This window comes from Haematobia irritans, chromosome 2, assembly GCF_050003625.1.
Source record: "Haematobia irritans isolate KBUSLIRL chromosome 2, ASM5000362v1, whole genome shotgun sequence".
Lineage (NCBI taxonomy): Eukaryota > Metazoa > Arthropoda > Insecta > Diptera > Muscidae > Haematobia > Haematobia irritans.
In genome coordinates, this window is record NC_134398.1 from 148,144,168 (window position 1) to 148,159,117 (window position 14,950).

General features: G+C 33.4%; 1 protein-coding gene across 1 annotated transcript in view; it reads left to right on the forward strand.

Annotated features, from left to right (window-relative positions):
- The window catches only part of Nos (Nitric oxide synthase), a 441,191-nt gene that overhangs the window by 238,187 nt on the left and 188,054 nt on the right, over positions 1-14,950 (forward strand). Inside the window, exons 8-9 of the mRNA XM_075296574.1 lie at positions 2,839-3,013; positions 3,327-3,508. Coding sequence (XP_075152689.1) covers positions 2,839-3,013; positions 3,327-3,508 — 357 coding nt within the window. The remainder of the gene's footprint in view (positions 1-2,838; positions 3,014-3,326; positions 3,509-14,950) is intronic.

Sequence of the window (14,950 nt, forward strand, 5' to 3'; positions counted from 1 at the left end):
TGACGTAGGTCAGATGGTATTGCAAATGGGCCATATCGGACCACTTTTACGTATAGCCCCCTTATAAACCGACCCCCAGATTTGTCTATCGGAGCCTCATGGAGGAGAAAAATGCATCCTATCCGGTTGAAATTTGGTACGTGGTGTTAGATTAGGTTAGGTTATGTGGCAGCCCGATGTATCAGGCTCACTTAGACTATTCAGTCCATTGTGATACCACAGTGGTGAACTTCTCTCTTATCACTGAGTGCTGCCCGATTCCATGTTAAGCTCAATGACAAGGGACCTCCTTTTTATAGCCGAGTCCGAACGGCGTTCCACATTCCAGTGAAACCACTTAGAGAAGCTTTGAAACCCTCAGAAATGTCACCAGCATTACTGAGGTGGGATAATCCACCGCTGAAAAACTTTTTGGTGTTCGGTCGTAGCAGGAATCGAACCCACGACCTTGTGTATGCAAGGCGGGCATGCTAACCATTGCACCACGGTGGCTCCCTAACCATTGCACCACGGTGGCTCCGTGGTGTTAGTATATGGTCTGTAACAACCATGCACAAATTGCTTCATATCGGTTCATAATTATATATAGCCCCCATATAAATCGATCCCCAGATTTGTCCTCCGGAACCTCTTGGAGGAGCAAAATTCATCCGATTCGGTTGAAATTTGGTACATTGCGCTAGTATATGGCCACTAACAGTTATATATAGCCGATGGCCAATCACACAAAAATTGGTCCATATCGCCAAAAATAATCTACCAAAATTTTATTTCTATAGAAAATTTTATCAAAATTTTAATTCTATAGAAAATTTTGTCAAAATTTTATTTCTATAGAAAATTTTGTCAAATTTTTATTTCTATAGAAAATATTGTCAAAATTTTATTTCTATAGAAAATTTTGTCAAAATTTTATTACTATAGAAAGTTTTGTCAAAATTTTATTTCTGTAGAAAATTTTGTCAAAATTTTATTTCAATAGATAATTTTGTCAAAATTTTATTTCTATAGAAAATTTTATCAAAATTTTATTTCTATAGATAATTTTGTCAAAATTTTATTTCTATAGAAAATTTTTCAACATTTTATTTCTATAGACAATTTTATCAAAATTTTAATTCTATAGAAAATTTTGTCAAAATTTTATTTCTATAGAAAATTTTGTCAAAATTTTATTTCTATAGAAAATTTTGTCAAAATTTTATTTCTGTAGAAATAGTTGTCAAAATTTTATTTCTATAGAAAATTTTATCAAAATTTTATTTCTATAGATAATTTTGTCAAAATTTTATTTCTATACACAGAAAAAAATTTCACGAAAATTTTTCCAATTAAAATCTTAATTGAGTTTTAAAAAATATACAATTAAAAATTTATTTGAATCAACAAATTTTTTAATTGAAATAAAAATCAATCACACAAATTAATATTATCAATTAATTTTTTAATTGGATCAATTAATTTTTTAATTGACTGTCAATTAATTTTTTAATTGATACTATCATTTCTGTGATTGAAGACATTTCAATTAAAAAATTAATTGGATCAATTAATTTCGTGATTGAATCAGAAAAATATTTTTTTGTGTGTAGATAATTTTGTCAAAATTTTATTTCTATAGAAAATTTTGTCAAAATTTTATTTCTATAGAAAATTTTGTCAAAATTTTATTTCTGTAGAAAATTTTGTCAAAATTTTATTTCTATAGAAAATGTTGTCAAAATTTTATTTCTATAGAAAATATTGTCAAAATTTTATTTCTATAGAAAATTTTGTCAAAATTTTATTTCTATAGAAAATTTTGTCAAAATTTTATTTCTATAGAAAATTTTGTCAAAATTTTATTTCTATAGAAAATTTTGTCAAAATTTTATTTCTATAGAAAATTTTGTCAAAAATTTTATTTCTATCGAAAATTTTGTCAAAATTTTATTTCTGTAGAAAATTTCGTCAAAATTTTATTTCTATAGAAAATTTTGTCAAAATGTTATTTCTATAGAAAATTTTGTCACAATTTTATTTCTATAGAATATTTTGTCAAAATTTTATTCCAATAGAAAATTATGTCATCATTTTATTTCTATAGAAAATTTTGTCGAACTGAATTATATACGTATTTAAGCGGCCTTTTTTGTTTAATATATATTAATATATTACAATTTAGAAGACTGTGTTAAGAATTTTTTAAGATATCTTGCCATCGGCAAATGTTACCGCAACCCAAGTAATTCGATTGTGGATGACAGTCTTTAGTAGAAGTTTATACGCAATCCATGGTGGAGGATACATATGATTCGGCCTGGCCGAACTTACGGCCGTATATACTTGTTTTAGTTGTTTATCCAATTTCAGAGAAATTAAAGATTTCTACAGGAAGACTTTAATATCAGAACACTTTAATATCGATGGTGAAAATTATATGAGCTGTGCTTTGAATGAACTGTGTTCCTTTTTTACTTGTTTATCATTAATTTGGGAGATAACTTTCAATGGCACATATCCAAATTAAGATTGACGGTTTCAAACCTGTCATCCTTACTCAAATTAAATTTTGTATCCTTATAAAAAATAATTTATAAACAAGAAGGATGTTAAGAATTTTCTAGCAAAAATTTAGTATTTTTTTGTTTGTAAAAATTAAAAAAAAAATAAAAAAATAAAACAAATATCTCAAAATCTCACTATACTAACAAAATAAAAAAAAAATGTGATACATTTTTTAGAGCGCGAAATTGAATTGCAATATTCAATGACCATAAAATTGAATTTTAAAATATTTTGGCAAAAATTATTTTCAAATTGCTCTTGATTGTTGGTTTTCTTTTCTTCTTTTCGCAGATTCGAATGGTTTGGTGAAATGGGTTTGCGCTGGTATGCATTGCCTGCGGTATCCGGAATGCTATTTGATGTTGGTGGCATACAATTCACAGCGACCGCATTCAGTGGTTGGTACATGTCCACTGAGATTGGCTGTCGCAATTTGTGTGATACAAATCGACGAAATATATTGGAGGTAAGTAATGGGGGGGAGAAAAACTAGCAGAAAAAATGATTTGAAAATATCGAAAAACAAAAAAAAAGGAAATGCTTTGGGAATGAATAGTCTTTGTGGGATATTACATTTCCCTCTATTATATTTAGAATAATGGAGAGAGAGAGTTGGTTAACATCCCCTAATGAATTTCCTTATTCAATTCGTTGTTTTGCTCCCATTTGGGGGCCAAACAAACATCACCAGAAATGATGAATTGTTTTCCAAATTGTCCTTGAATTTCCATCATAATCATAAGGACTTTTGTTATACTATTTTGTTTTTGTTTCCCTAGACTGTGGCATTGAAAATGAATTTGGATACCCGCACACCAACCTCATTGTGGAAGGACAAGGCTTTGGTTGAAGTCAATATTGCCGTGTTACACTCCTTTCAAAGTCGCAACGTGACCATTGTGGATCATCATACAGCCAGTGAGAGTTTCATGAAACATTTCGAAAATGAATCGAAATTGCGGTAAGTCATTCTCATTCCCTTTTTGCCCAATTTACCACTACGAATAAAAAAAAAACGCTTGTAAAACAATTTTCCCTTTTACTCCTGTCCATAAGTCACTTTTGTTATTTCTGTTTTTTTTTTCTTTTCTTTTGGTCTTAAGCCCATTTGTACAACAGATGGTGGTAGAGAAAGTAAAAACAAAAAAAAAAAAGACTTGGAAATATGTTTTTTTTTGTGGTTTAGCTTGAGAATAGCTGCTTTGAGACATATGGCCATTTGATAGCATCATCAATTTTTTGACCTCATGTGGTAGTTTAATGTTTTTTTTGTTGTGGCCTTGTCTTGGCGATGTGAAATAACCGAGAATGGAATGATGGGATCTATGAAACAAATAAGAGAATAAAATGGAGGAGCCACCTGTTTGATAGTCTACATCAACCTTACGTTCCTTCGGCAGTTTTCAAATTTACATGCTTTTTTCTGAAATTTTCAAATTGCAACAACAACAACAGGGGGGATTTTACTTTCAGTTTTTTATACCCTCCACCAGAGAACGGCTGCGATCTACGGCAACTGACCAGTGTATTTAGTAAACACCAATATTTGCAATCTTAAAACACCAATTGGTAACAAGTATATACAGCCGCAAGTTCGGCCAGGCCGAATCTTATGTACCCACCACCGTGGATTGCGTAGAAACTTCTACGAAAGACTGTCATCCACAATCGAATTACTTGGGTTGTGGTATCTTAAAACTTCTTATTCCTGCATGGTTGTTGGATACCATATACTAACATCACGTACCAAATTTCAACCGAATGGGAAGTATTTTGCTCTTCCAAGGGGCTCTGGAGGTTAAATCTGGGGATCGGTTTATATGGGGCCTATATATAATTATGGACCGATATCGACCAATTTTTGCATGGGAGTTTGAGGCCATATATTAACACCACGTACCAAATTTCAACTGAATCAGATGAATTTTGGTCTTCCAAGAGGTTCCGGAGGTCAAATCTGGTGATCGGTTTATATGGGGGCTATATATAATTATGAGCCGATGTGGACCAATTTTTGCATGGTTGTTAGAGACCATATACTAACATCACGTACCAAATTTCAGCCATATCGGATGAAATTTGTTTCTCTTAGAGGCCTCGCAAGCCAAATCGGGGGATCGGTTTATATGGGGGCTATATATAATTATGGACCGATGCGGACCAATTTTTGCATGGTTGTTCGAGACCATATACTAACACCATGTACCAAATTTCAGCCGGATCGGATGAAATTTGCTTCTATTAGAGGCCTCGCAAGCCAAATCGGGGGATCGGTTTATATGGGGGCTATATATAATTATGAACCGATGTGGACCAATTTTTGCATGGTTGTTAGAGACCATATACTGACACCATGTACCAAATTTCAGCCGGATCGGATGAAATTTGCTTCTCTTAAGGGCCTCGCAAGCCAAATCGGGGGATCGGTTTATATGGGGGCTATATATAATTATGGACCGATGTGGACCAATTTTTGCATGGTTGTTAGAGACTATATACTAACACCATGTACCAAATTTCAGCCGGATCGGATGAAATTTGCTTCTCTTAGAGGCCTCGCAAGCCAAATTTTGGGGTCCGTTTATATGGGGGCTATACGTAAAAGTGGACCGATATGGCCCATTTGCAATACCATCCGACCTACATCAATAACAACTACTTGTGCCAAGTTTCAAGTCGATAGCTTGTTTCGTTCTGAAGTTAGCGTGATTTCAACAGACGGACGGACGGACGGACGGACGGACGGACATGCTCAGATCGACTCAGAATTTCACCACGACCCAGAATATATATACTTTATGGGGTCTTAAAGTTAATATACCCCCCATCCTATGGTGGTGGGTATAAAAAAAATCAACCACCAATATCCAATACGACTGTCTGTGTTTATTAGTATGAGTGTTGGTCTCTCGAAAACACCGTAGTAAAGTAATCACACAAATTGGTTACCCATATCTCAGCATTTTGATATTCTCTTATTTGGTACTCTCTCAATTCTCTTGAGTTTATTATCTTATTATATATTAACTCATTCCGTTTGTAACACATCGAAATATTGCTCTAAGACCCCAATAAAGTACATATTCTTGTGAAATTCATATTCCGGTACATAAGTCGTGGTGAAATTCTGAGTTGATCTAGCCATGTTCGTCCGTCTGTTGAAATCATGCTAACTTCCGAACGAAATAATCTATTGACCCGAAACTTGGCACAAGTAGTTGGTTATTGATGTAGGTCGGATGGTATTGCAAATGGACCATAACGGACCACTTTTACGTATAACCCCCTTATAAACCGACCCCCATATTTGGCTTGCGAAGCCTTTTAGAGAAGTAAATTTCATCCGATCCGCTTGAAATTCAGTACGTGGTGTAACAACCATGCACAAATTGGTCCATAATTATATATAGGCCCCATATAAACCGATCACCAGAGTTGAACTCCGGAGCCTCTTGGAGGCAAATTATATGGCCGCTAACAACCATGCCCAAACTCGTCCATATCGGTCTATAATTATATATATAGCCCCCAGATAAATCGATCCTCAATCACGCAAAAATTAGTCGATTTCTGTTGATAATTGTATATATAGCGCAAAAAAACTTCCTAGAGAAATAAAATTTTGACAAAATTTTCTATAAAAATAAAATGTTGACAAAATTTTCTATAAAAATAAAATTTTGACAAAATTTTCTATAGAAATAAAATTTTGACAAAATTTTCTATGGAAATAAAATTTTGACAAAATTTTCTATAGAAATAAAATTTTGACAAAATTTTCTATAGAAATAAAATTTTGACAACATTTTCTATGGAAATAAAATTTTGACAATATTTCCTATAGAAAGAAAATTTTGACAAAATTTTCTATAGAAATAAAATTTTGACAAAATTTTCTATAGAAATAAAATTTTGACAAAAGTTTCAATAGAAATAAAATTTTGACAAAATTTACTATAGAAATAAAATTTTGACAAAATTTTCTATAAAAATAAAATTTTGACAAAATTTTCTATAGAAATAAAATTTTGACAAAATTTTCTATGGAAATAAAATGTTGACAACATTTTCTATGGAAATAAAATTTTGACAAAATTTTCTATAGAAAGGAAATTTTGACAATATTTCCTATAGAAATAAAATGTTGACCAAAATTTCTATAGAAATAAAATTGTGACCAAAATTTCTATAGAAATAAAATGTTGGCCAACATTTCTATAGAAAAAAAAAACTTTGACAAAATTTCCTATAGAAATAAAATTTTGGGAAAATTTTCTCTAGTAATAGGATTTGACATAATTTGTTACACGAATTAAGTTTTGACAACATTTTCTACAGGAATGTTATATTAGGTATAGTGGCAGCCCGATATTTCAGACTCACTCATACTATTCAGTCCATTGTGATAGCACAGTGATGAACTTTTCTCTTATCACTAAGTGCTGTCCAATTCAATGATTAGATCAATGACAAGGGACCTACTTTTTATAACCGAGTCCGAATGGCGTTCCACATTGCGCTGAAATCATTCAGAGATGCTTTGAAACACTCAAAAATGCCACCAGCATTACTGAGAGGAATAATCCACCGCTGAAAAATGTTTTGGTGTTCGATCGAAACTGGGTTTCAACCCACAACCTTATGTATAACTCTTAGGAATCTGTTTCAGTGTGGTTATCCGAATCGCACCAGAAATGAAAAACTTTTGAAATATATTGAACAATAAGTTATTCTGGTAATTCTACTTCACTAAATGTGTAGATCCAATAAGATTTTTATATCAAGCGACTATGGAAATCAATAAATTATGACTATTTAAAAACTGCCTCAAACTGTACCAGTCCTGTGATAGGCCGTCAGTGGCAGTTTGCACCAATTTCCCGTAGGGTAAGGTCACATGGTTATAATAATTCTGAAATTGACTTTTTGTCTATTTGCATCTTGACTACAAGTAAACAAGTATATACAACAGTAAGTTCGGCCGGGCCGAATCTTAAATACCCACCATGCCATGAATCAAATATTATGGTTTCCTTTGAAATTTCATGGGGGTTTGATGACAGATCAAGCAGAGCGGTTCAACCAGTACACTTCCCGAAGATAAATTTAAAGATTTTACCTATCACTCCTATATCAGATTCTGGATTTATAAGAACCATTTTTGTTTGGGTTTTAGAGGAATCATTAATATCTCTTGTAAGTGTGCAAGAAAATGATGAAATAACGCCTTGATTTGAAATCTTAAATCTGTAGATTTTCACCCGAGAAGTAAAATCTGCAAATTTTACATTGAGTTTCAAGCAATTTTCATGATTAGTGCGCCTTCTATACCTCCAAGAAGTGAAATCGGTCTATATGGAGGTCTTACCAAATGGAAGGGGAGCCACCGTGGTAATGGTTAGCATGCCCGCCTTGCATACACAAGGTCGTGGGTACGCTTCCTGCTACGACCGAACTCCAAAAAGTTTTTCAGCGGTGGATTATCCCACCTCAGTAATGCTGGTGACATTTCTGAGGGTTTCAATTTCATATTTACAATTTCAGGCATATCGGATAAACACTACGGTTTCTAGAAACCCAAGGAATTAAATCGGGAGATCGTTCTTATGGGGGCTATACTAAAACATGGACCGATACTCACAGTTTTCGGCACACCTCTTTGTGGCCCGAAAATAGCTCTTGATTTCCAATTTCAAGCAAATTGGATACAAACTTCGGATTCTAGAAGCCCAAGAAGTAAAATCGGGAAATCGGTCTATATGGGGGCTATACCAAAACATGACCCGATATTCACCATTTTTGGCACACTTCTTTATGGCCCTAAATATCTCTAGATTTCCAATTTCAGGCAAATTGGATGAAAACTAAGGTTTCTATAAGCACAAGAAGTAAAATCGGGAAATTGGTCTATATGGGGGCTATACCAAAACATGGACATATACTCACCATTTTTGGCACAGTTCTTTATGGCCCTAAAATATCTCCAGATTTCCAATTTCAGGCAAATTGCTTAAAAACTGCGGATTCTAGAAGCCCAAGAAGTAAAATCGGGAGATCGGTCTATATGGGGGCTATACCAAAACAGGAGCCGATACTCACAATTTTTGACACACCTCTTTATGGTCCTAAAATACCTCTAGATTTCTAATTTCAGGCAAATTGGATAAAAACTACGATTTCTATAAGCCCAAGACCAAGACCAAATCGGAAGGTCGGTTTATATGGGGACTATATCATAACCTGGACCGATATAGCCCATCTTCGAACTTGACCTGCCTACAGACAAAAGACGAGTTTGTGCAAAATTTCAGCACGATTGCTTCATTATTGACGACTGTAGCGTGATTACAACAGACAGACAGACAAACAGACGGACATGGTTATATCGTCTTAGAATTTCTTCCTCATCAAGAATATATATACTTTATATAGTCGGAAATCGATATTTCGATGTGTTACAAACGGAGTCTATAGATTTTGTAGAAGTCTATCAAATTTTGTCCAGATCGAGTGATATTTAAATGTATGTATTTGGGACAAACCTTTATATATAGCCCTCAACACGGATGTGATATGGTATCGAAAATTTAGATCTTCAAATTGGTGCAGGGTATAATATAGTCGGCCCCGCCCGACTTTAGACTTTTCTTACTTGTTTTTACATGAAACATAGCATAACTTCTACTTGAAGTTGAGTTGGATTTTGGAAATTTAAGTTTTTGTTAAACGTTTTAAAGGACTTTGGTTGCACATGAAGAAAAAAGGCTGAAAAACGGATAAATTATTTTTTTTTTCAAGTATCAAGTACGCGAAACTCAAATTTAAAAGAGAATTGGTTGATAAATATATCCTCAATGGAATTCTTTACTTCTTTGGCTCGGAATCAAAACAAAAAATCATTAGTAAAAAGACAAAATTTTTGGAAGCGGGCAAATATTTTGTCAGTGAGATTTTACTTTTGTTTAGTTCATTAAAATTATTTGACTTTAGTTAAAATCTATTCGAAATTAGCAATTGAGGTTCATTCAAAACTGGAGCACCCTTTTATACAGCCTTAATGGTTTTCCATTCATCCCAAGAGTGCATTGAATTTTCGATGAGTATAAACTGTGTATTTCCTGCTACCTATTATAACCTGTAGAGAGTGTGGGAGAGAGAGATAGATAACACCAAAAAGAGAAGAGCTTCTTTCGATCGGAGTTATCGATAATTTATGTGTTGGCATGTTTTATTTGACAATGTTTTGGTTTCGACAAAACTTTTTTTTTTCAATGTTATTTTTGTCTATAAACTACGCTAAAGTTATACACATGAACATGCATATACATACATATTCCATTATATTCCCGAATATCAAAAATCTCATACATTGTGTAAATATGGGCATACATTTTCCACAGACATTGAGTGAGAGCTAACTTATGCTAGCCTGCGATTGCTGACTGTTGTTGTTTTTGCGGTATTCCGCATTTGTGTTTTCTACTGATGGGCCTTACGTGTCTCTCTTAGTGTACGTGGTTAAGGTTTATGTGTTAAATCGATGGTTATGTGTGCTCTCTGTAGTTGCAACCATAAGAGCGTGTGTATGTTTGTGGTGTGGTGTATGGCGGCTTATCATATACTTTATCAAACAGGTTGTAAATGTGCAAAACAAATTGATGGTATGCGTTCACCATTTACTTTCTATTCTACTGGCAAAGTATGCCAGTGTTTAATATAACGCGAACTGAATATGTAGGCAATTGTGCACGCCTGTGTGTGCCTGTTCAACGAGTGGGCTTGTAATTCACACATGATAAATGGTATACGTTTTTAGGCTGTTATCCTTTTTGGTTGTTTAGCTCTATTTATTATACCACCGATATGTCTAAAAGTATTTTGGAATCCTCAGAGCTACATTTCCGATTTGATAAATGTTTTACCCCTTTTTGTTGGACAGGCTTTATTGTTTTTATTTTTTTTGTTTTTGCAAATTGCCTCTTGGTATTTATGGCATTGGGGAGCGGGGGGTGTGAGTAAAATTTATTACAACACCTCGCGTATTTTATAGAAATATTGCGGCAACATAAAATTTAACGCTTTATTATGGTGGGATTTATTGGAAATATTTTTTTGAAAATTACTATGGCATATTTTATTCCATGTAATAGCATTCGGTAATCATATGTTTGCGGTTTTTATTTTTGTTTTACCTTGAAAAATTAGTTGTAATATATTAATATTTAATTTGATGGTAAATGTATTATTTTTGTAATTTTTGTTTATTTTTTTCTGTCAATACTTATTGGTCGATTATGATTTGTGTATGTGTGGTGTATAAGTAGCTTATAAAATAAATTACATTTTAATGCCCTAGTTGTAATCCCTAGCGTATGATTGTTTTTATTTGGGGGGAAATTTGACAATAATCAATCATACGCTCTAGTGGACTTTGATTTTTCAATCTATGAGGGGGCGATTGCAAATTGTCGGGGTATGCAAAAATTATTCAAATGAAATACATAGAGCTATTAGGTCACTATACACATCCATATCTGGTAATCGGTTTAGATAGGAGGCTATATGTTCCTAGGAAACTGAAAAAAAAACAATCCATTGTTAAACTGATACGATATATAACTTATTGGAGGGCAAATTAAAATGTTAAAATGTTTTCGAATTTATTTAAAAAAATTGTAACAATCTGATAAATCGACGGTATGCAGTCTGCAAAAAAAAAAAAATGTTGTAGACCAATCAAAGTGAAATAAATTGTAAAACCATATGGAAAATATGAAGTAAATATATGTATGTATGTATGCCCAGCAAAAAAATTTGGAAGTTCTTCCAAAGGCACAACATTAAAAGCACTTGAGGTCCAACGTTTCAGACAAGCGTTAGACTCCACTAAAAATTATAAAAATTATTTATTTGACAAAATATTACAGAATTTTTTAATTTACATCCAAAACATTGAATTTGGATCACACCTAAAGAAGTGATGCAAACTCAGTGCACCGGCTGGTGAAATGGAGGACTTCCGTCCTATTACAAGCTCATGTTAAATTCGTCGCTTCTGCGTCAATTTTGCACCACTTCCGGATCCAAAAAGAACATTTTCATTACTCTTTCGAGGGGATGTTTTATACCTTAAATAAAAACTTGACATCCCAGATACAAAATAATAAAAAAATACTTCAGATTTATATCTGTTTAGAGAAAAAATAACTCAAATTAAATTAATTTCGCTTAGCAAAAAAAAAAACTTTTACACCAAAAATAAATAAAACAAGTAAGTAAAGTCTAAAGTCGGGCGGAGCTGACTATATTTTTTTTCTTATAGAAAAATTTTAGTGATTGTCACAGAATTTTTTATTATAGAACAAGTAAGTAAAGTCTAAAGTCGGGCGGAGCCGACTATATTATACCCTTCCCCACTATGTAGACAAACATTTGTGTTACCATCTCAACTACTTAAAATTTGCTGGGAGCTATATAAAAGTTTGCATTTTCAGATACAAATACTTTTAATGGAAACAAGTTTTTGTACTTCTACAAAAACTCTAGAATTAAAATTTAAATTGGCTAACGCCCTGGGATGAAACACAATGTTAGTAAAAAACATGGGAAATATGAAGCGAGAGAAATTTTAATGCAATTGTAAAAAAGAGATTTATGATTTTTCAGGCGATATATATGTATTCGAGATATAGGACAATTAGAGTAATATTTACAATTTTTGCTACTCAGCAGGGGCGATTTTACAAGGATAATGGTTAGATCTCGTCAAGATATGTGGTCAAGTGTGGGTTGTGATATATTATTTGGTCTAGTCGGGCGACTTGGAGCCTTATTTAAAACTCATCCGTTCTGTGGAAATTTTGGCATTGCAGTGTGTAGGATATGGCTAAGATATGGGGAAATCATCACAGAATTTTGTGTAAAGTGTGAGAATTTTTGCCATATTTGTATTCTCTGAGGAAACTATCCAGTCAATTGGAGGAAAATCCCATTGAAAATGGGTCTAAAATATGAAAGAGTCTACCATATTTCCCCAACTCTGGTGTACGTATATATGGGAGCTATATACAATCTGAACCAATTTTGACTAAATTTGACATGCATAGTTAGAATAATAATTCTGCTATCTATGCGAAATTTCACGTAAATGGGAGTATAACTTTGGCCCCCCCCATGGTCATATGAGTGCAAATCGGACGGGAGACACATATGGGAGCCATATCTAAATCTGAACCGATTTCAACCAAATTTGCCACAATTACCTATACTACTAAACGTACTCCTTGTGCGAAATCTGAAGCAAATCACGGCAAAACCCTGGATTTTGAGGCCATATAAGTTCAAATCGGACGAAATATATATATGGGAGCTATATCTAAATCTGAACCGATTTTAACAAAATTTGACACACTTAACGATACTATCAAACGTACCCCTTGTGCAAAATTTGAAGCAAATCACGGCAAAACTCTGGCTTTTGTGGCCATATAAGTTCAAATCGGACGAAAGATATATATGGGAGCTATTTCTAAATCTGAACCGATTTCAATCAAATTTACCAAGCATTGGTAGAATGTCAATTCTACCCTCTGTGCAAAATTTCACGAAGATTGGTAGTAAACTTTGGCCTCTGTGGTCATATGAGTCTAAATCGGACGAAAGATATATATGGGAGCTATATCTAAATCTGAACCGATTTGGCTGATATTTTGCAAGATTTTCGAGATTCATAAAATATTTGGATGTACGGTATTTCAAGAAAATCGGTTGATAAACACGCTAACTACGACCACATCGGGGATAAATATATATGGCAGCTATATCTAAATCTGAACCGATTTTTTCCAAAACCAATAGCGATTGTCTCTGTCCCAAGAAACGGCCCTATGCCAAATTTGAGGACGATCGGACTTAAATTGCGAGCTGTACTTTGTGCACAAAATTACATATACAGACAGACGGACGGACAGACAGACAGACAGACGGACATCGCCAAATCGACTCAGAATTTAATTCTAACCCGATCGGTATACTAAAAGATGGGTCTATGACCAATATTTCTTGACGTTACATACAAATGCACAAACTTATTATACCCTGTACCACAGTAGTGGTGAAGGGTATAAATATCCTTTAGCGTTTTTTACAGCTTGGGGTCTCTTTGGCATTGAGTGGGCTAGGGTTTTCGTCAAATCTATGGGAATTTAGCTCCATATATCAATAAGGATGCTCTTGAGGGTATCATTGCTAGACATTTTAAATTCTTTAACTTCGATTTAATATGTTATATGGCCATAGGTGTTCAATTTCATTCAAGTCCGGGCTCTACGGAGAGTGAGGTACTACTACTTTGGTGTTGTATAGCAAGTATTCTTTAAGAATATGGGATGAATGCTTGGGGTCATTATCATGGACAAACACAAATTCATCTTCCAATCCCCTTTTTTGGGCATATTCTGCCAAACTATTCTTCAGACTATTTAAATTATCACTTTGGGTATATTTTCTTCAATAAATGTGAGATTTCCCAACCATTTGCCATTTGTATGCCGTCATATTCCCACCTACACTGAAAAAAAAGCGTACTCGGTTCCAAAGATTTTGTCTTTACTTTAAAAAATTTGGTATTGATTCCGAGCCAAAGAAGCGGAGAATACAAGTAAGGATACTTTTATGACACAATTCTCTTTTAAATTTAGGTTTTGTGTACTTGCTTCTAGGAAGCAAATTTTAATTTTTCGCTTTCTCAGCTTTTTTTCTTCATATGCTATCAAAGTCCTTTAAAAACGAGTTAACGGCAACTTTATTTTCCAAATTAGGACTCGACTTCCAGTAGAAATTATGCTATGTTTGAAGTAAAAAACTTCTTTAAAATAAAGTTTTGAAAAACATGTCCTATATTTGAACGATTTTTTACTTTGTAGTCAAGATGCAAAAAGACAACAAATTTAAAGACAATTTCATTAAATTTAAAGAATTTTTCTGAATTATTAAAGTCAAGTTGACCTTAGCCTATAAGTTTTTTTCTTTCATGTTAATATACCCATTTTTAAGTCAAATCACTTAATTATAAGGACAATACGACTTCATTGAAAAGTTTATCGACTTTTGGACAAGGAAAATAACTTTATTTTAGAGAAATGCGTCTTCTATGCTAAGCAAAATTTATATTGGTATTTTAAAGACATGAAATCTTTGACCTCACGACAATATTTTTTTCAGTGTACGTGGTTAACAGTATATGTAATATTTCGTTTTCCATGGATATTCAGTTTTGCCATCAATGTTGACGCATGACCTGGATATTTTTCACAAGTGAAAAATCGCCTTTTAGCGTTTCTCGACGGTACCAAGTTTCCTTCCATTTGAATAGCTTTAATCGATGGAAAATGGCTTGGTGTAT